Genomic DNA, 19,344 nt, shown 5'->3' on the forward strand with positions numbered 1-19,344 from the left:
TCTGCTCAATCCATTTACCATTCCGTGTGGGATCTCGTAGGCCTTGCTGACTGCTCTGACGTGAATCCGGACCACTTCAGCGATTGGCCTCATCAACGGCTACTCGGGGCATGTTCAGTTCGCGAAAATTAACAAAGTTGTCGCAGAGTCTCTTCCATTGCCGTGGTGGAACAAATAGCACTTGAATAATTCCAGCTGAGTGACGTCGGCAAAAGTCCATCACCAGAATTTCCATATCGGGGCAATTAAAAATGTACGCAGTCCTCGCTCTTGTCTCCGGGCAGGTCTTTACCCGCACGTTTAGAATTCTCCCCCAATCGGGTACTGAATATTCCACAGCTTCCCGCCCGTCCTTCTCCAAACCTGCGCTGCGGTCTGTCCGATCGCAGAAGATGTCAGCATACCACCTCTCTCACATCATCACTGACTTTCCGGCCAAAGAACAAATGACGATACTCACCCCATTCGTCCAGACACCCATGAACATGACCGTCACGAAGATGCGCTCCGCAGGGTTCAGGTAGACCCTTCGCGTGCTCAGGTCCAGATCGGGCTGGACGGGGCGGTAGGCCGGGATGCGGCGACGGTCGGTGGGCCAGTCATCCGGATTCTGGTGCGACGGGTTCGGGTTGGCGTTGGGCGGGGCGACGACGGGCGCATTTGTCGGGGGAGACGAGCGGGAGTGGTGGAGTTCGTAGTCGGCGAGGACGTTGACGGTGTTGTAGTAGGTTTGGTTTGTAGTTGTAGTGACGGACATGGTGGTGGGTGATTAGGTTGGTTTGGTTGATGCGCTGGATGTTGTTGCCGCTGGGAGAAAATGGAAAAGAGACAAAGGTGGTGAGTATTCTTCACGTCTCGTTGTTGTTGGACCTTCTTGCTTGGTTGTGTTGAAAAGGGTGGTTTGCTGGTGCGCGCTGCAAGTGATTTTTCGGGTAGAGCTGACGGCAGACAGCAAGATGAAGCCGGAGCTCGGGCTCGGGCCTGCATGCACGGAAATGCAAGAATAAGCACCAAGAAGTCGGAATCAGCGGGCTGACATGTCGTGGGCGTCAGTCAGCTCCCCTTGGCTAGCGTACCCCACAACATCGGGATGTGGGGGGAGCACCATGCTGAAACCACTCCGGGGCTCCCGTCGTGGCGCCTCTTGTGCGGGCCCCCTCCCTCTTGGCCCGTCCACCCAAGCGATCCCTTGTACCCTGCATGTGAGACGGATGCAGCTGTCGAAATAAGCAGCCACTCTCCCGAACCGTCCACCTCTTTTTAATTAATCGCCTTGCAGTGATTCGCATGCTGATGATTTGATCTCCGCATAATCTCTCCAATTCTCGATTGTTTGCAGCTCTCGCACAGCTCAAGAAGACGTGCAATAGATCTGGTGTCACAAAAGAGCAAGGAAGTGAGGACAACATCGAAGAGAGAGAGAACACACACCAAACCCACCACATCCAACATGACCGACGACGCAAGCCGGGCGCTCGCCACCGTCCGCTCCACCGCAATTGACGGCCGACTGCACAACATCTACTGGCGGCAAGACCAGCTGCGCAGCCTGCACAGCACGCTGGTGTCGCACGAAGCCGCGGTCCTGGAAGCCACGACGAGGGACTCGCACAACACGCTGGCCGAGGCGAAGACCGAGTTCTACCTGACGCTGGCCGCCGTCAAGCAGCACTTCCTCTCGCTGAGCCCGAAGCTCGAGCTCGAGCGCGAGTACAGCGTCGCCCACGGCAAAGACGCGGCCGACAGGCGCGATCCCGTGGGCATCGTCTACATCGAGCCGCAGACGTCGTCGTCGTCCGCACACACCCTCTTCTACTCCGTCATCGTGCCGCTGGCTTCCGCTATCGCGGCCGGGAACTGCGTCGTCGTGCAGGTAAAAAACCCCACGAGCCCTTTTTTTTTTTTTGGTCTTGAGCCCGCAGCTAACACCCACACAGCTCGAAACAACCCTCCAAACCCTCCCGCCCGTCATCCGCCAACTCCTCAGCACCGCCCTGGACCAGGACATCTTCGCCATCGTCCCGACGCGGCCGCCTTCCTCCTTCTTCGCCACGTCCAACGTCATCTCGGTGCTGCAGAGCGGCAGCGAGCAAGCGCTGAGCAGCATCTCGTCGACGTCGACGTCGGCCTCGCTGATCTCGCCCGCCGCAGCCCGTGCCGTCGCTCTCGTCGAGCGCAACGCCGACTTGGGCGCTGCGGCTCGCGCGCTCGTGACGGCGCGTTTTGGCTTCGGCGGCCGCTCGCCGTACGCGCCTGACGTGGTGCTGGTCAATGAGTTTGCGAAGGAGGCGTTTCTGAATGCGGTGGTGCAGGAGAGTATAAAGTATATGGCCGTGGCGGGGGAGAAGAGTAATGGGGCGGCGGTGAATGGGAGAGTGGGTGATGGGAGGGGGAAGGGTGGTGGGGTGAGTGTGGTGGAGCAGCTGAAAAACGAGGCGGGCGTGAGGGTCGTGACGGCGGGGGCGAACGGGGCGATTTTGGACGTGGAAAAGAGGTGAGTGCATTTCTTTGACTGGAGGGAGGGTTTAGACTGTGGAGAGACTTGAGGTGGATTGAGAGTGTGCTGACAATGAGGCCACCCAGGGAGTCGACCGCATTAGGCAGGAAGATCGGCGAACGCTGCCTGCTCGTGCATGCTACCACGAGCCTGGACGACGGCATCGACCTAACGAACAAGTAAGCACTAAGACAAAATACTCCGATATCCCGGTGTGACGCTAGTTTTCCTGACCTGCAGCACCAGGATCGCCGGCAACGCGCCCCTCGCAACCTACCTCTTCGCCGACCCGGCCTCCTGCAAGTACATGAGCCAGTTCACCACCGCGCACCTCTCCTTCGCCAACCACTTCCCGCTCGACCTCCTCGGTAGGCAACTCATCCACGTCCCCCCTTCCTTCCACCTGCCCAGACGTGACTAACCCATCCATCCCTGCAGTCGGCCCCGCCGCACCCACCACTGCTGCCCTCGACACGACAAACCGCTACCCCTCGTCCCTCTTCACCGTCCCGCGCCCCCAGTACGCTAAGCCTTCGCCCCTGTCGGCGCGCTTGTCCGGCATCCTGCAGGTAGCCCCGGGGGCCAGCAGCAACAGCGAGGCGCTCAAGTCCCTAAAGACGGAGGCCACCACCGCCCTGCCGCCGAACCGGCCCTACAAGAAGAACATCGGCTTCTTCGAGCAGGGCATCTTGCTCGGGCTCGGCATGACGGCCTTGCCGCTGCTGTCGGGCCTGAGTCTGTTGACGTGGTATGGGAGTAAGACGTTGTTGACGTATTGGAGAGGGTGAAGCTAAGGCTTGGGATGCGGGTGGGTTTGTGAGTGGTGCTCAAGGGAAAGAGGCCATATTTTCCGAGCCTTGGGTTTTAGTGTGGTTGAACTTCGATCTTGAGCGTTACGAATGAAGTGTTTGGTATGGCATTGGCTGCCGTTGTTCCTGCTTTCGTGGGCATATGAGAGAGCAGAGAGAGGTATGGGTGATTTTAACCCCTTACAACTTGTGATAATGCATATAGCCTCATTTTCAGAACTTTTGAAAGCTAATTTTGAGACGTCAAAATGATAAAATCTAGTTTAGATAGCCTCTCGTTTCAATCGAGTGCATTGTCCGACAAGATATTTGTTGCAGCCTCAGGTGAAGGCCGCGAAAGCTAATACTGGGGTCTCTGAAGCTATCGTCCGGACGAGAATGTCGAATTTTTAATTCTACATACGCGTCCGGACGATAGCTTCAACTACCCATGACATGAGCAAAGAACTTGAATGGAAGTCCTGTGGTGACGCGCCACTTTCGCGTAGTGTCTTGTCCTCTCGTTGGAGCCGAAGAAAATCCGCGATTCCCGCGAGGACGGAACGCACCCGACCACCCTACCACTATCAAACGCACTTTCCTGTCCAACACGTTGGCCGCGGCAGGCGCATCCCCAAAATCGCTCCACATCCCACTGACGCGTTCGACATTCGCTAATTTCAACTTTCGACTCCCCCAATTCAGAGCGACGCGGCAGCCGAACCTCGCATGCTTTCAGCGCGCGGAACGCTGCCGCACGATGCCGCCGCGCACTCGCAGCCAAAGTCGGGCCCTGGCCCAAGCCACTCGTCACGCTAGCGGTCTCGACAGCGGTGAGACTGCTCATCCCACTACGACAGAGTCACAAGTCACGCTCCCGGCAGACATTCTGTACTTGATCGTGGCGCAATGTGACCGCGACTGGCGCACACTCATGGAACTTCGTCTCACGTGCAAGTTACTTGCGGCAGAAGCTGCAAAATACCTCTTTAAAGATGTCTACGTCACTTTCTACGACGAGCACATGTATCAACTGGTTAGGGTGGCGGAATGGCCGATACCGGCAAAAAGTGTCAAATCACTTACCATCCAGGACTGTCCATTAATTCCCGAGCTGAGCTTCTACAGGTTTCGCAAATATGTCGAATTAACAGGCGGGTGGTCCCTTACTCCTGTCGCCGCACATCGACTGACTGAATAGCAGATGAGAGCCGAAGGGCCAACACAAGATATATGAAGGGGTTGTACAATCTTTACAAGAAGGATGAGCAAGCGCGCAGCGCTCATGAGCGCGTTTGCTTCATGGAAGACATCGACGAATACGGGCCACTTTATCCGCAGTTCGAGGATGCTATCTGCGATCTGCCTAACCTCCGCGAGATTGAGATATTGGGCCCAGACCTCCAAGAGAGGCCGATGTGGCGTGGGTCCTATTTCGACCCAAAAATTGCGCACGAATTTGACCTCAGAGTCGATGAAGCTGTGGCGGCGGCGCCAACGGCGTTCGCGCTGCGCAGTATCGGCTTGCGAAACTCTTCCAACTCTTCTCTTACGTGCCTGACCCTCGAATTCACAACAACGTGGTGGGGGCCACGCGATGTGCAGAAAGCGTGGGAAAGCATGGTACAGTATCAAATATTCGACGACGATTCCGATGATGGATCAACCAATTCCGACCATGAAACTTCGAACAAGGCTGCATGGGTCCGGGGGCAGATGGCTCTCACCAGAGGGGCATTCACACATTTGAAAACTCTACGTCTCCGAATCAAAATGGAGCAGGCCGCTCTCGATAATCACTGTAAAGCCCTGGGAGATTGGTTTGCCTCAGCTCCAGGACTTCAATTCCTTGACTTGTGCACCATGTGCGATGACGACGATGGCTTTTATGATACACTCAAGGGCATAGTCGAACACTGCCAGCTCCCAGCGCTGCAAGACTTGAGGCTCCAAGTCCAGGATACCTCGATAAATTCACTCATCGCCCTACTTTCCAGGGTGTCGCATACCCTTCGCTCACTGCAGTTGTACTGGTGTATGGTCACTGAAGACGGAGACACTTGGCCCAACTTCTACGAGCGAATGCGCGAAATTCCTTTCAAACAACTTTGTCACCTCGATTTCACCCGTTGCGCCGACTTCGATCAAGACATTCCCGAAAAGTCGCATGACGAAGACTTGATTCTTGCTGTTAAGGAGTATGTTGACGACACTCGCGATTCTGTGCCAACGGAAATTGTAGTACATGCATCTTTGGGCCCTCAAGAGATGCGGAAAGGATACTCATCTGACCTGTATCGTTATCTGCTCAAGAAAACATCGGTCATGCCTCCGCTATACTTGTACTACATCGAGGACGAAGATAGCTCGGTCGGAGGGCCTTAGTAGAAGGGATGCAGGATGGGGTGGGTTTGTTTTTTGTTCATGTCATGGGTATAAAAATTACGCATTCTTGTCCGGACGATAGCTTCAAATACCCACATATGTTATTTTTCTAAGAAAGAGCTGAAGCATCCTTACTATTCTTCACACCAGCCTTCGGCTGCGATACCCCCCTGTATGATGGATGGATGGGACATGATGTGATTCGCGAAGGACAAGCGAGATGAAAGCCCCATCACCGGCGTTATGATTCCGGGCCAAAGCCGTCCGCCAACCCCACGCTGCCTTTCCGACCAGTTCATGCGCCTACGCATCATCACGCGCCACTGGCCTGCATCGGTTGCGACGCAATAGCAGCAACGATGACGGGACGCAGCGATCACTGGTCGGATCTCGGGCCCAGATGGCACGCGTACCACGCCCGCAACACCTCAAATCAAGGTGCCGCACACGCTGGTGTTTTCAGCCAAACCCAAGGTACGAGATCCGGTACTCAGCACGGATATCATCTTGCTTGACAGTCCATCCCAGCGAGCTCGTTCAAAGCGCCGATGCGCATCATCGACGTGGTCCATGCGCCGTCGCAACCGCTGCTCGGAGTAACCTTACGCAGACTACCCCCTGCGCTTCCCGCAGACATTTGGGCAGTCATCATCTCACATCTAGACTACAAGGATCTCCGCCAGATTCGTCTCTGTTCGAGATGGATGGCGCAGGAGGGGGCACGCCATCTGTTCAGATGCCTGAACATCCATTTCGACGAGGCGGATTTGATTCGGATGCTCTGCGTAGCGAATACTCAGACGCTAGCAAAGATGGTACGGAAGCTCACCTTTGAAAAGACTCTCAGCTTGCCCAATTTACCCTTTGAGAAATGGCGAGACGCCATTCAGATGGACGGTAATTCTACGTGACCAAGTCCGCACCGTTCAGTCATTGATGATATTGGTAGGGGCAGCAAAGTCAGATGATAAGTACATGCGAGGCCTCTATAATGAATACATCCACGACGGCCGCCGCTACCAATACAACAACATATTCGAATGCATGCAAATGTTACCCTATTATCGAATGCGAGGAGAAAGAAGACCACTGTTGCCCCCATGGCCTCCGCAGACCCCGTCAAACTTCCAGAGAGCCTACGTCGCCATGGACGAGGGGCTTCTTAATCTCGTCAACTTAGAAGCCATCGAGCTTGATGTCAAGTGCGACGACCATGGAGCCCGATGGCGTGGATGCATGATTGACACATCATGGGACGAGAATACCGACACTTCGTGGGACAACGTGCTCCCTAGACGCACGAAGAAACTGTATCACGGAGCCGCCGAAACCGCCTTCATCTTGCGGGCGCTGGGGTGGCGCAACTCTTTTACAAACACCCTATCTTCCTTGACCATATCCCTACCGGGCGAAGCAGCGCGGCACTCGTGGCGGCCACCCCATCTCAACGAGCTTTGGGACCAAGCATGCGGCGGCGGCGGCGGCGGCGGCCAGCACGGTGTTGGCAGCAGCACGACGCCGCCGCCCAACAGCCTCTTACCGCTGCAAAAGGACCTAATGACCGACGCCTTCCACCACCTCAAGAGCCTCGAGATCAACATCGGCTTCTGCGGCCTGATGTCGCCGCCCAACGCCCAAAGCACCGACGTGCTATCCAGCTTCCTGCGCGCCGCCGCCGCACGCCGCCTGGAGCGCATCAGCATCACCCTTAGATGGGACGAAGACTTCGACCACCTTCAGTACCACATATACAAGTGCGAATCCTGGGCCGCGCCCCGCAGCGCCTTCACCACCACCTCCTCCCCCCGCGCCACCACCACCACCGCCGCCCACGACGACGTCCTCGCCAGCCTCCTCACCACCACTACCTCCTGGCCCGCCCTGAAAGACATCATGCTCGTCGGCATCAAAACCACCTCCGCCACGCTCCTCTCGCTCCTCGCCACCCTCGCACCCCAGCTAGAATCGCTGCACCTCGAATTCTGCATGCTCGTCGGCAGCGACAACAGCGACAGCGACGTCGTCGTCGACACATGGCCGCGCGTCTACGAGCGCATGCGCGCGCTACATTTCCCCCGCCTCAAAGACGTGCTCTTCCACGAATGCGTCGACTTCGACCCCCAGCGGCGGCGACTAGGACCGCAGCTCGACCCGGCGCTGGAAGACGAGCTGCTGCCGCCGACGTATCCGGCTTTTCCGCCTGCCGTGCTGCAGTACTCGATTCTCGGTGGCGTGAGGGCGGGGGATAGGCCGTACGATGACGACGATAGAAGGCCTGTGGCCGGGTCGTTTGTCAAGGTTTGGCCGGAGAGCTTGTATGATTATATTTTGCGGAGGACGGATCGCATGCCTCCGTGCTATGTGAGGTGGGTGAGGAGAGCGCCGACGGTTGAGGAGTATCGGCAGCGTGTGTTTTCTAATGATGAGGGTTAGGATGGTTGATAAGTTGTGATACCTCCCTTTGTTTCTCTTTTTTTTTTTTTCCGTTCGAACGATACTTCGTTCTCCTCTGCATATCCGGTCAGGTGTTGCTCATTTATTTGACAAAGCCAACTTGTGGCCGTTATACTTCCCTATATCTTAGGGAGTTAGTTTACTTTCTGAGTAACTGTCTAAAAGCGAGACAGCTAGGGTTAAAGGACGCTACTGTGAGTACGGAGAAGCCACAGAATGATTCCCGACTTCCGTACTTCACCACAGAGATTGCAAATTTCCTATAAATAGCTGTATAGGAAGGACACACAGTGAAGGAATTCACTGCACATATAATGTAGATAGGCTTTGGTAATCTCTCGTTAATCTTCATGGTCATTTGAACTCTAATGACGCTATATCTGAAAAAAAAAATCTCCATCTCCATCTCATCATCGACCCTCCTCACGCACCAAACCTGGGCGGAATGATGGGCAGGGTGACATAATTGCTAAACTTGGGTCCAAACACGATGTGGTTGACGCCCCTGAGCTTCTCCTCGCTGCGATCGACGGGATGAGCGTGCGTGAAGATGCCGCTGCCCTGCGTGTCGCCGCTGGCGACCTCGAAGACGAGGCGGCCGCCCTTCTCGACGACGACGTTGGTGGGCCAGACCTCGACGTCGACGCCGTAGACCTCGCCGGGGATGACGGGCTGGCGGTCGGTGCTGAGGTACTCGCGCCACGGCAGGTAGGGGCGATGCTTGGGGTGGTCCGGGTTGGTCTTGCGCAGCGAGACGCGCAGCCAGCCCTTGGTCAGCGGGACGGGGTCGCCAGCCGTGCCCGTGTAGAAGACCTCGGTGCCGGCGGGCGACAGGTGGCGCAGCGTCACGAACAGGTCGATGTCCGAGGGCGTCGGCCCCGTCGCGTCGGCGCTGACCGAGACGTTGAGGTGCGCGAGCACGTTGCCTGTGATCTCTGTCTCCTCTTCGAAGGGCGGCGTGGTGAACTGTACGAGCGATGGGTTGTCGATGGTGCCGAGCGCGCGGTAGGACAGCTTCTTGGGCGGCGTGTGGAGTGGTTCCACGCGCGTCAGCTGCTGGTCGGATGTCAGGTAGAAGTTCGTCCACTTGGTGCGGGCGATGGGCCACTCGTTTTCCGTGCGGCGCGGGTAGGCTTTCTCGGCTTTGGCATCGTTGAAGCCGACGTCGCCCTTGCGAAGGACGATGTCGACGGGTGGTACTTTGCCCTTGACGGACCAGCCAACGCGGTCCTCGCCCTTGAGGAAGGCGTCCAGGAAGCTGCGCTGCACCTCGACCTCCTCGGTGTAGTAGAAGGGCAGGTCGTGGCGACCAGTAATCATGCGGAGGTACTTGAACTCAGAGCCAGCGTTTACGAAGCCTTCAACGTTGCCGCGGAGATGCAGCAAGATGCCTCCCCAGTTACCAACCGAGAGCAGCGGCACCTCGATGTCTGCCATGTCGTACTCCTTGGAGGCGTAGTATAGATCGTCGCGATAAGTGTTCTCCGCATTGTCGATGTTCTGGTCCCGGCGATTCTTTGCCAGCTCCTCCTCTCCAAGGTCACCTTCGATGGTATCCGGACCCCAGTTCCGTGCCGCGCGTCCAGGCCGTCCATACTGGTTGGTGATGACCTGGCGGTCCCACCAGAACTTGATAAAGCCGTTCGACAGGATACCGCCGTGCCTGCAGCGGTCGCGGTAGTAGTCCGACATGCCCTCCCACGGCACGATGGCCGACAAGCCCTTGGGTTTGCGCGCTGCTACGCGCCACTGCGACCCGGCGTAGTAGGAAATGCCCAGCAAGCCCACCTTGCCCGACGACCACGGCTGCTCAGCAGCCCACTCGACGACGTCGAAGAAGGCCTCGCTCGTGCCGCGCGACATGGTGTCGAGCAGACCGGGCGACTGTCCCAGGCCGCGCTCGTCGGCGCGCACCACCGCATAGCCATGGCTCGTCCAGAACTTGGGGTCGGGTGTTTCCCAGGCAGAATGGTCGGAGTGGTGCTCGGGGTTGACTTCGGAGTACGACTTGGCGTGGAAGCTGGGGTGTTGGGTGTGAGCTGAGTTGCGGGGTAGCTCCGAGCTCTGATCGACTCACTCTTTGTAGTGGATGTCCTTGCCATACGGCCCGTACGTCACCAGCACCGGAACCTTTTCTGAGCCCTTGGGACGGTAGACGTTCACGCGGCACAGGCCCTCGCTCGACTTCAATTGCACCGTCGCATTCTGCTCGACAATGTAGGGGAACGACTTCTCGTCGATCGTGTAGATGTCCTTGATTTCGTTTGGCATGATTGCAACTGGCACCAAGGGGGAAAGGGGAGTCAATGGCAGAATGCAGGAAGACGCATGCTATTATTTTGTTATGTACCAAAAATGTCCGGCTTGACATACGCAATTGCCGTCGAGCTCGTCCGTCGGCTTGCGTGCTTAGCTGCATGTGGCGGCCGAGCTTCTGCTTCGGGATGTGGGGGAATCGTGCGGAACGAAGGGGGGCTGCATGGCGGGCTGCATGGCGGACCGCAGGCCGAGGGGGAAGTCCGGTCCCTGTAGTGAGAAGACAGGGCCAACTCGGTCAGCTGCATGCCCTTTCCGAACGGAGCGAGCGGGGAGGTGAGAAGTGAGCGCAGCCCTGTGTGACGCCAATCTGTGACGCGTGCACGGGCCAGCTGCGACGCGTCGACGCGTCTCCAAAGTACTAACATTCTCCGTGTACTCCTTGCCGAGTCCTCATCAACCCAATAATCTCGCTCTCGTTCCGCTCTCAGCTTCAATGTCCGGGTCTGCGCGTAGGCGAGCTGCTGCCGAAGGCACCGCTTACTACCCAGGAGGCTCTGGCTCTCGACAGAAGCATTCCCGTGCACCAAAGCGACGCAATGTATCCCAACCGCCATCGCGCAGGCAAATCACTCTTACCCAATATGAGAGAGGATCTCCTTTTGCTCCGCCCGCGATAGGAGACTCGGAAGATGAATTTGACGAGCCACGCCCCAAAAAACGGAGTCGCAGATCCACACTTCCTCCGAAGACTGAATCGCAAAATACCCTTACCCAGATTGGATGGATTTCTACTATTCCGCCATCAGACAGTGAAGAGAATGAAAATGGCAGTGAAGCAAGCGACGCAGAAGAGCCGGGCGAGACCACATCAAACATCGACGGCCCTGACGAATTCGATGCGGGGGGACATACAGCTGTTCTGGCCTCGGATGAGGAGGAATTCAATGGCTTTTCTGACGATGAAGGAATTGAACAAGAAGATGTCGAGGCTGACGGATCTGAGTCTATGCAAGACACACCTAGGGCTCGTGAACAGATGAGCATGCAGAAAAGGCTAGGAGAAAGAACGGAAGCAGGATCTCAGGCTAGTAGTGGACAACACAAGGGTCAACCAGGAACAGGCCAGCAACCCCCGCATACACCGCGAAAAGTCCGCATACTCGAAGTCCCATCTTCACAATCGCCACCAGTTACTCCGTTATCGGCTATCCATACGCATGAACGACGGAGGTTATTAAGGTCTCCATTACATCCGCTTTCCGCGAATCCGCAAAGCCTCTTGGATTCTCCTTCCAAAACACCAAAAGTTGCACCAACATCAATAAGACAAAGCGCAAAGAAGGCGGTTACATTCAAGGACCAGCTTCCAAGTTCTACAAATAAGCGCCGTCTACATTCGCCGGCCTCGAGCGAGGTTGCCGATAGCGAGGATGATTACAATACCGACGAAGACGACAATGAAGACGTCGCCAACGCCGTGGCTGGGATTGACATCGGTCAAGAAACGCAAGCCTACATCCGCCGCATCGACTTCAACTGCGCTTCAGCGCCGCCGACAGCAGAGCCCGATCCCGGCGAAGAAAGCACGCAGGATGAGGACGGTTCTCCTCCACAGCCTGATAGCACCGCCAATAGATCGTTCAACTACGACGAAGAAGCCCATCAACGTTTGCAGCAGACCCAAGCTGAACACCCATCACCAGCGCCAGCAACGCCACAAGAAGCACCGCCATCACCAGCCCACGCCTCCCCTTCCTCACCGATACCTATGATAAAGCGGGAGCCCGAAACCCAGCAACAGCCGCAACTGCTGCAGCTCTGGGACTCCTCCACGCAGGGTCAACACCAACAACCACCCCCTCTTTCCTGCCCTGTTCCGCCCTCTCAAGCCACCACCACCGACAGTCCCACGCAAACTTCTCCCGGTCCTTTCGTCAAACCAGATCCCGCTGAAGCCCCTCCTTCCTCACAACCGCCGCAATCGTCCTACCTGCCGGAAACGTATTACAGCAACATCTCGGCCGATGAGCGCATCCCGTCCTCGCAGCCCACGCAGTTGCATCTCAAGCAGATCTTGCTGCAGCCGCAGACGCAGACGCAAGACGAGGAGGACGGGGACGGGGACGAGCAGGACAGGGTGCCTGATTCGCAAGGGGTGGGGCGGAGGGAGGTGGAGAGCGTTGAGAAGGGGGTGGCAGGTGCGCGGGTTGTGAGAAGAGTAGAGGGTTTGGTGACGGCGACGCAGATGATGATGCAGCAGGGATCGATGGGGGATGAGTTCTCGTTGCCTCCGCCGCCGCCGTGGTCGCAGACGCAGGAGACGGAAGATGAAGAGTAGATCGAAGTGTAAAGAACGGACAAGGTAGCGAAGGCTTTCTCGAATGGATGTAACTCGGTTCGCTACTCAGGGTAGGATGAATGATCAAAACGGAATCTTCCATTCAATAAGCTATTAGGTATCTCAAGATGACGTTCCTTCCACCCCAAACGTTCCTCCATGAAACTCGGCACATGCCCTCGGTACCAGGACATGCGCCCTCTGCAGTCATAGAGCCTAGAACATGATCCTACAGAACAAAGGTCAGCAACTTTGTTACGCAGAAGCTTTTGTGAATAACAAAAGATGCAAGAGATCCACTTTCAGCGTATTCTCAACTCGCGACATTATAATCATTATAGATCATATGGGGCTGAAACAGAAAAAAAGCGCAGTCATCATTTAGGGATCATTCCGGGGGATGGAAATGCGAAGGGAATATCGTTGCGAACGTACCTATCACCATACTCAGCCGTTGCCGGCAGTCTCTCCACGCTATGACTCGGAACATTGGAGTAGCGTGAAGGATGCCGGCAACGGCGGTAGAGGTAGTAGCGGCGATGCGCTAACAGGCGACTGACCGGTGGCACTACCGACTGATCGTTGCGCGCAATGGCAAGATCCGAAGCGTACCAAAGCCGATGCGGTGAACGAAATAAGAAGTGGGATTTGTAAAGTAATGAAGGGTGGGATGTTTGGTTGAGGCTTGAGAGCGAAATTTTGTACTGCGTCTCGGTGGCCGATTTCTCCGAAGGATGGCTGCCCCAGGCATCAACAAGATGACTAAGCGATTTTCTGTGGGTGAGTGATGATAGATGGGAATAGGTGGGTTGCGATACAACCGAAAGCATGTTGTGAAGCTGGTTGACGGCTTGGAATAAGCATGTCATATCTTGGCTACGGAGGGAGTACGTCAAGCACTTCAAAGCCTCCGCTTTCTTCCGTGTCAGCATCTTTTATGCAGCTGGACTTTTGCGCCCTGCCGATCACCGCGTATGTTTCACACAGCCACGTGCGGAAGTGTATACCGATCTGACCATCATGCATAACTTAACGGGAATAGAAGCGCGGGAGCTATTCTCACTGCATCAGCCCGGAGCAGATTATTACGACTCCTTTGATACAACAGCAATGGGTTCAGCTATAGGTGCTAACTGCAGTCCGGAATGTAGACTCTCAAGATTTGGAGCTATCCAAGCCTCTTGCATATTTTGCTCGTACGACGTGTCTTTGAGCAGTTTTTACGGAAAGACCCTTCCGCTCTAGACTTGTGCCCAGGCTGGATGGGAATAATGGAACGGCCACTCAGATCAAAGATTTGGGTAGATGCCCAAGGTTCAATGACGATGGCTTGAGATCAAGAGCTGAGCTGAATCTTGCGAATCATTTTTACGAGGATCTACAGGAGAATGTGGACGTCCCTGCACGTCTCCTTGGTTAAGGTTGATCCAGATGCTTCTCGGAATTCTCCCTTGCATGCACTTTACGAAATTCAAATCCCTTTTTTGAGTTCAGCTGGCCAAAAGAAAATGAGTGTTCAATAAATTGTACATGATGTTTCTCCACAGTCGTAAGCACTATAGACTTGGGACACAGTAAGCTGACTAGAAACTTGTTTGTTCGATGGGAAGGAAGTCAGACGCAACACAACGGCAGAAGGAATTTGCGGGGTAGTTTTAAAGTTTTTGCGCCTCTGCACATCCTCCAATTTCCTGTACTAAACTATGGTTGGACGACTACTCAAAAAGGCTTGAGCCCGGTTCGCTTCGGCCCCGGGGATGGCGGAGGGGACCCGTTGATTTTACGAGCTTTTGCGGCGCCACAGGCGAAACATCATCTCCCGGTAACAGCACCAAGCAACACCGTTCCTGCATCCCGCGCAGCCAGTCAAGCATTTGAGCTGGGATCAAGCAACGTCGGCCGAGCATCCTTACCCAAACTCTGTTGCTACTTTCCACAAGGGGGAAGTGGCCTGTAGTTCATCGCTTCTTTTGTGCTGACATGCGTCGGTTGCTTGCAGTAGCTGAACTATGTCACCACCAACAAGCAATACCTGCTGCTCGTGCCTGGCAGTAAGGCGAAAAGGCTCCCTGCCTATGACATGGCCATCGGGGTATCCCGTCGCCAAATTTATCAGAGGCCGACTTGAGCAAAGGTTTAAATAGCTGGCCAAAGCGAACGTTCAATTGATTCTTCAGGCTCACCTCGCAAGATCAAAGGCTCCATCACTTTGCTCAACCTTGCACAAACTCTATACAAACATCCGCATCTCACTTCAGAGTTTCTCAATCCCAATCGCCAACATGAAGTTCCTTACTCTCTTGCCCCTCCTCGGCCTCACCGCTGCCAGTGCCATTCCCAAGAACCAGCAGGACGACGACTGCTGCCCAGTCGGTGGCACTCTGACCCCTCCTTACGTGTCGGCCTGCGGATACTACGAGATCAGCGCCAAGAGGCCTGACCAGCACTTCCCTCCCTCGCTATCGCCCAAGGTTACGCCGAACGATCTCTGCTTCATTACCAACCTCGAGCTGCCCCCTTCGGCCGCCGGCAAGACCTGCACTCTCAAGTTCCTACTACCCACGCAGGAGCAGGCCCACCAGTGGTACCACTTCTCCGGCCCGGGCCACTTCAACTTCACCGGCTACGCTACCGGCGTCGGTGCGGACGACACCACTACCTACAACCACCAGCCCGCACCGGGTCCCAGTAAGTTGCCCTCCTCCCTTTCTCCCAAATGGTCTTCGAGCAGAATATGAGATCAAAGAGCAAAAGACTAACCATGTACCTATACAGGCCCTCCCAGCCCTCCGGAAATTCTGCCTGGCAACGCTTACACTATCTTCTCCGGTCCCTGCGGCGTCACTGATCCGTCCCGCCCGACCACCGTCAGTGGCAGCCTCTGCAGCAAGGACAGCACCCTCAGCTTCACCCAGAGCGAGGGTCCTGATTGCCCGATTGGCTTCTTTGTCGAGATTTCTTAAGGAGGAGTTTACAACAGGGACAGTTCATTTGGTCCGATGAAGTCAGCCAAAGTTTGAGACTCAGTGAGTTTCGCCTGTGAATAGTAACACCTATTGAACATATTCTCTTAAACTCACCTGCCTTTATGCTCTGTGTGAAATTCAGAAGTGACGCAATCGTTGCATAATCACATAATCAATGCATTTTGCCGGCACACGAGGTCGATTCACCTAATATTGAAGCTTGTTCAAGGCCCTTAAAGCTCTTTTCCGTGACGTTTGCTCACTGACGTGTCGTACATCCACGTCTAGATGGTCGCTTAAATTGACCATTCTTACTGCTACAGTACTAAGCGCACCGACCTTGTGGCTCGAGACGATGCACCCGAACCCGAGAAGATTATTCCTTCAAGAGAGTAGTCGCCTCGGCCTCATTCCCGCTCGCCTTAAACCCACGTTATATCCATCGCGACGTTTGAAGAAAGTCCAGCACATTCGGACCGCCCAGACATCGTGAGAGTCCAGACAGCGCCGATCCCCAGACTTTGGGCCGATGCCACTAAAAGCAGCCACCACGTGAGGAAGGTCCGAATCGTCCGCCCACCGCGGCTTTGACGTAAAAAAGGGCGCTTACTATTTGTCCGGGGGTGCGGAAAGGCCAAAAGATTAGTGAGATGCCTAAAGCCGTCCCGAGGATCCGCCTCTCTTCAGCTCTCACATCAGAACTCGTTCCGTGCCGCAGAAAGTGGCGTCCACCCCCCATCGGCTTGTGGGTCCCTCGACAGCCAGCGGTCGGCCAAGACACGTTGACAAGCTGTCTCCTCGTTTAGTAAACGCACTTTATGCATGTTGCGGAAGAGCCGCAGCCGAAGCGCTCCCAAAAGGGCAGGTCGAAGAGAGGCCGTGTACGAACATCGCGTGCTCCTCCCCACCACATGCTTCTCCGTGTCGACAGCGGTATACCGGGGACTCCACCGGAGACCCTCCTGCATGAAACAAGCCGACATTTGCGCACACACATGTTGTTGAGCTGCAAGCCCCTTTTCCCACCGGCATGGTCTCGAGTGGTCCTTTTTTTGCATTTTGAAATTTTTTCTGGAGGAGGCTTGACTGAGCCTCCACCGGGAATGGCGTTGACGCACAAGGCTGACGTCCAGCCCTACGCCGTCCCGGTCCGTCGTCATTTCCCACAGCGCTAGTTCATGCACGCAAGACCCAACCCAAACAAATTTTTTTTCCCTTGCATGGCCGGTCAGCTGCGCTAAGCCGTGGGAAGATCGTTCAACCGGGCAACTCCACCAGGATTTTTCTGACGAGTCTTTGTATCGTCCTGATAGGCGGACAAGCCTACTTGTGGTGTCGGAAGGGCCGCTGCTGCTTGAGGACTCCTAGTGCTTATCGAAGGAAACCAGGGACCGAGAGTAATCAACTGGTGTTGATTACTATAGATAAGCTCCTTATTCCCGTGTCTCTTGTAACTGTTTCGCTCGGGAGATGTGTGTCAATCTTGCTGATCTTCCGAACGTTCGCCGGGGGGTTGCTTAATGGGAGAGAGGAACGTGCCACAATCCAGGAGGATCGGGGGAGGAACACCTAGTAGCGTTTTGCTCGGCGGCATTGTTGACGGCCAAAGCCGATTAGATACCAAACAATTAATTGGATGCTAGAACTAAACATTCTTGCGAAAGCGTGTTCTTGTAGAAAGAAATCTAGCCATGTCTACCACCGAAAGTCTGGATATCACACCCCTATATCGTACATTGAGACTTCGACTCGAGCGACTAGTCATGATGACTTTGTAGCTCCTCATTACCATCTTGCGTCAGGTTATCGTCTATCGACCAATCGAACTCCCTCCGAGCTTGGTCTAGATCCATGGTTCTCCTCACCTCCTAGATGAAATATGCTTCCAGTATTGGTGTTCGCTCCTGGTATAGATGTCGAGAGCGTCTCCGCCTCTTTTGATCCTCCTCGCCGAAGTTGGTCTAGGAAATGGCCGTCTTCTCTTGGTGTATACTCCAATTAGAAAGATACGAAATGTCATCGTCCACTCGAATCGGCTCTTCTATTCGGTCGTCCATCGTTCCTGCTGGTCCAGACGTGGAAGTGGCTTCGTAAAGTGCGGACAACCATCGTGCTCGAGGCGGGATTGTGCGCGCGGGTTGGACTCAACCAAGGTACTACAACTCCCCGCACCCACTCTTCATCGATCCTGCAAGACATACATATGCAGGGTCTCTTCTGATAGTCGTCAGCATGCAGCAAGAAGAGCGGGGCGCTAGCTCCGGATCTTTACCTGACAATCCGTCTACTTCTTCAACGCATGCTGCGCCTTCTGCTCGTACCAGTCCGCGCTCCCGATGACCATGTTCATGAAGCAGAGCCCCGCATCCTCGGCCTTGACCCAGAAGGCGTCGGGCACGCACTCCTCCTGCTCGTCGTCCGCGTCAAGCGTGACGAATAGCACCACGTCATCGCCGCCGCCGGACGCCGCCGCCACGACGACGAAGTGCAGCGGGTCGAACTGGCGGCCCTTGGCCAGCTCGAGGTGGTGGCGCACGACGGCCTCCATCGTCTGGCCGGCGAAGTTCCACGCGCCGTCGGGCGGCGGCCGCACGCACTCGCCGCGGTGGTGCGTGTCGCATTTGGCCTCGCACGCGTCCTGAAGCCGTACCAGGTCGGCAGCGGCATCCGGCAGGTCGGTCAGGGCGTACAGCGCGGCCGGCAGCAGAGAGACGGGCTCGTCGCGCCACTGCTCCACTTCGGGTAGCCGCGGCGGCAGCGCGAGGATGTCGTCGGATGACATCTTTGGAGCCGGCATTGTTTGGACGGGGGAACCGAGAGTGGGTGGGGGATTTTTTTTGCGTGGATGGTATTGGTAAGGGCTAATGACGACGCTCTAGCAGCAGGCGGCGGCCGGTAGGCGGCGACGGGTAGGCTGGTTTTGGAGCGTAGAGAGAGAAAACAGACAAGGGAAAGAAATGGAAAGCTCTCGGCCCTTTGCTTGTGCAAAGGCAAGTGGGACAAAGCGTCCGCTTATAAAGAGGCCATGACAACAAAGGGAGCAGTCATGCGTAAGCAGCGCATGTAAACGAGAGAGGAAATAATGTCTGGAGATGGTGGCAGCTGGGCGTTAGCCAATGGCGGCGCCGCGGCCACCGCTTATTTGCTCCCTTGGACCGCGAGATAGCCGCGGAGGCGTATGGCTAGCCATGCTACGTAGGGTGCGGCTTGGAGGCGTAGTGCTGGGCGGTTTTGTACCTAGCTGTACACGCAGGGAGATCCGAGCGGCGAGCACGCGGCGCTAAGTAGGCATCAGGTGCAATCGGACCGTTGCGTTGCCGTACGGTAGAGGGCGCGTGATCCATGTGCTTCCGCCGTGGGTGAGAAGGTGCCGCGTCCTGCACGTGGAGGGCTCCCGCGCCCGCGGGAAATAGTCGTCGGGGCGGACGCGTCCGACATTCCACCTACCAGTCGCCGTCTCGGCACGGCTGCTGCCATTTTTCTTCACGTGTCGCCAAACCTGCCGTTCGCGCGACCTGCCTGTCGGTGCCCGCCGGTGCGGGTCGGGAAGGGTGACCCAGTCCGAACAACACTGGAGCGCTGTTATGTCATGCATCGCGGGGTCGCGGGGTACCACAAGCAACACCACAGCACAATATAGAGTCCGCGGTCCTGCTT

General features: G+C 56.0%; 8 protein-coding genes across 8 annotated transcripts; 5 read left to right on the forward strand and 3 right to left on the reverse strand.

The window, feature by feature from the left end:
• Nucleotides 1-300: 300 nt before the first annotated feature.
• Nucleotides 301-757, reverse strand: LTHEOB_8657 (uncharacterized protein; the record flags this gene model as incomplete). Its single annotated transcript, XM_035518158.1, has 2 exons — nt 301-375; nt 461-757. The coding sequence occupies 2 exons, from the start codon at nt 755-757 to the stop codon at nt 301-303; spliced, it is 372 nt and encodes a 123-aa protein (XP_035369962.1).
• Nucleotides 758-1,450: 693 nt separating this feature from the next.
• LTHEOB_8658 (Aldehyde dehydrogenase) lies at nt 1,451-3,285 on the forward strand (the record flags this gene model as incomplete). Its single annotated transcript, XM_035518159.1, has 5 exons — nt 1,451-1,873; nt 1,938-2,494; nt 2,584-2,676; nt 2,744-2,865; nt 2,936-3,285. The coding sequence occupies 5 exons, from the start codon at nt 1,451-1,453 to the stop codon at nt 3,283-3,285; spliced, it is 1,545 nt and encodes a 514-aa protein (XP_035369963.1).
• A 1,233-nt stretch (nt 3,286-4,518) lies between these two features.
• On the forward strand, nt 4,519-5,670 carry LTHEOB_8659 (uncharacterized protein; the record flags this gene model as incomplete). Its single annotated transcript, XM_035518160.1, has 1 exon — nt 4,519-5,670. The coding sequence occupies one exon, from the start codon at nt 4,519-4,521 to the stop codon at nt 5,668-5,670; it is 1,152 nt and encodes a 383-aa protein (XP_035369964.1).
• Nucleotides 5,671-6,029: 359 nt separating this feature from the next.
• On the forward strand, nt 6,030-8,103 carry LTHEOB_8660 (uncharacterized protein; the record flags this gene model as incomplete). Its single annotated transcript, XM_035518162.1, has 3 exons — nt 6,030-6,144; nt 6,199-6,485; nt 6,784-8,103. 3 exons carry the CDS (start codon nt 6,030-6,032, stop codon nt 8,101-8,103), a joined length of 1,722 nt encoding a protein of 573 aa, XP_035369965.1.
• Nucleotides 8,104-8,547: 444 nt separating this feature from the next.
• LTHEOB_8661 (X-pro dipeptidyl-peptidase protein) lies at nt 8,548-10,395 on the reverse strand (the record flags this gene model as incomplete). Its single annotated transcript, XM_035518163.1, has 2 exons — nt 8,548-10,144; nt 10,202-10,395. The coding sequence occupies 2 exons, from the start codon at nt 10,393-10,395 to the stop codon at nt 8,548-8,550; spliced, it is 1,791 nt and encodes a 596-aa protein (XP_035369966.1).
• Nucleotides 10,396-11,600: 1,205 nt separating this feature from the next.
• On the forward strand, nt 11,601-12,721 carry LTHEOB_8662 (uncharacterized protein; the record flags this gene model as incomplete). Its single annotated transcript, XM_035518164.1, has 2 exons — nt 11,601-11,613; nt 11,691-12,721. The coding sequence occupies 2 exons, from the start codon at nt 11,601-11,603 to the stop codon at nt 12,719-12,721; spliced, it is 1,044 nt and encodes a 347-aa protein (XP_035369967.1).
• Nucleotides 12,722-15,003: 2,282 nt separating this feature from the next.
• LTHEOB_8663 (Ubiquitin 3 binding protein but2) lies at nt 15,004-15,684 on the forward strand (the record flags this gene model as incomplete). The annotated part of the gene is made up of 2 exons (XM_035518165.1): nt 15,004-15,409; nt 15,497-15,684. The coding sequence occupies 2 exons, from the start codon at nt 15,004-15,006 to the stop codon at nt 15,682-15,684; spliced, it is 594 nt and encodes a 197-aa protein (XP_035369968.1).
• A 2,287-nt stretch (nt 15,685-17,971) lies between these two features.
• Nucleotides 17,972-18,484, reverse strand: LTHEOB_8664 (Amino acid permease protein; the record flags this gene model as incomplete). The annotated part of the gene is made up of 1 exon (XM_035518166.1): nt 17,972-18,484. One exon carries the CDS (start codon nt 18,482-18,484, stop codon nt 17,972-17,974), a length of 513 nt encoding a protein of 170 aa, XP_035369969.1.
• Nucleotides 18,485-19,344: the final 860 nt, after the last annotated feature.

Source organism: Lasiodiplodia theobromae (assembly GCF_012971845.1).
Source record: "Lasiodiplodia theobromae strain AM2As chromosome Unknown scaffold_28, whole genome shotgun sequence".
NCBI lineage: Eukaryota > Fungi > Ascomycota > Dothideomycetes > Botryosphaeriales > Botryosphaeriaceae > Lasiodiplodia > Lasiodiplodia theobromae.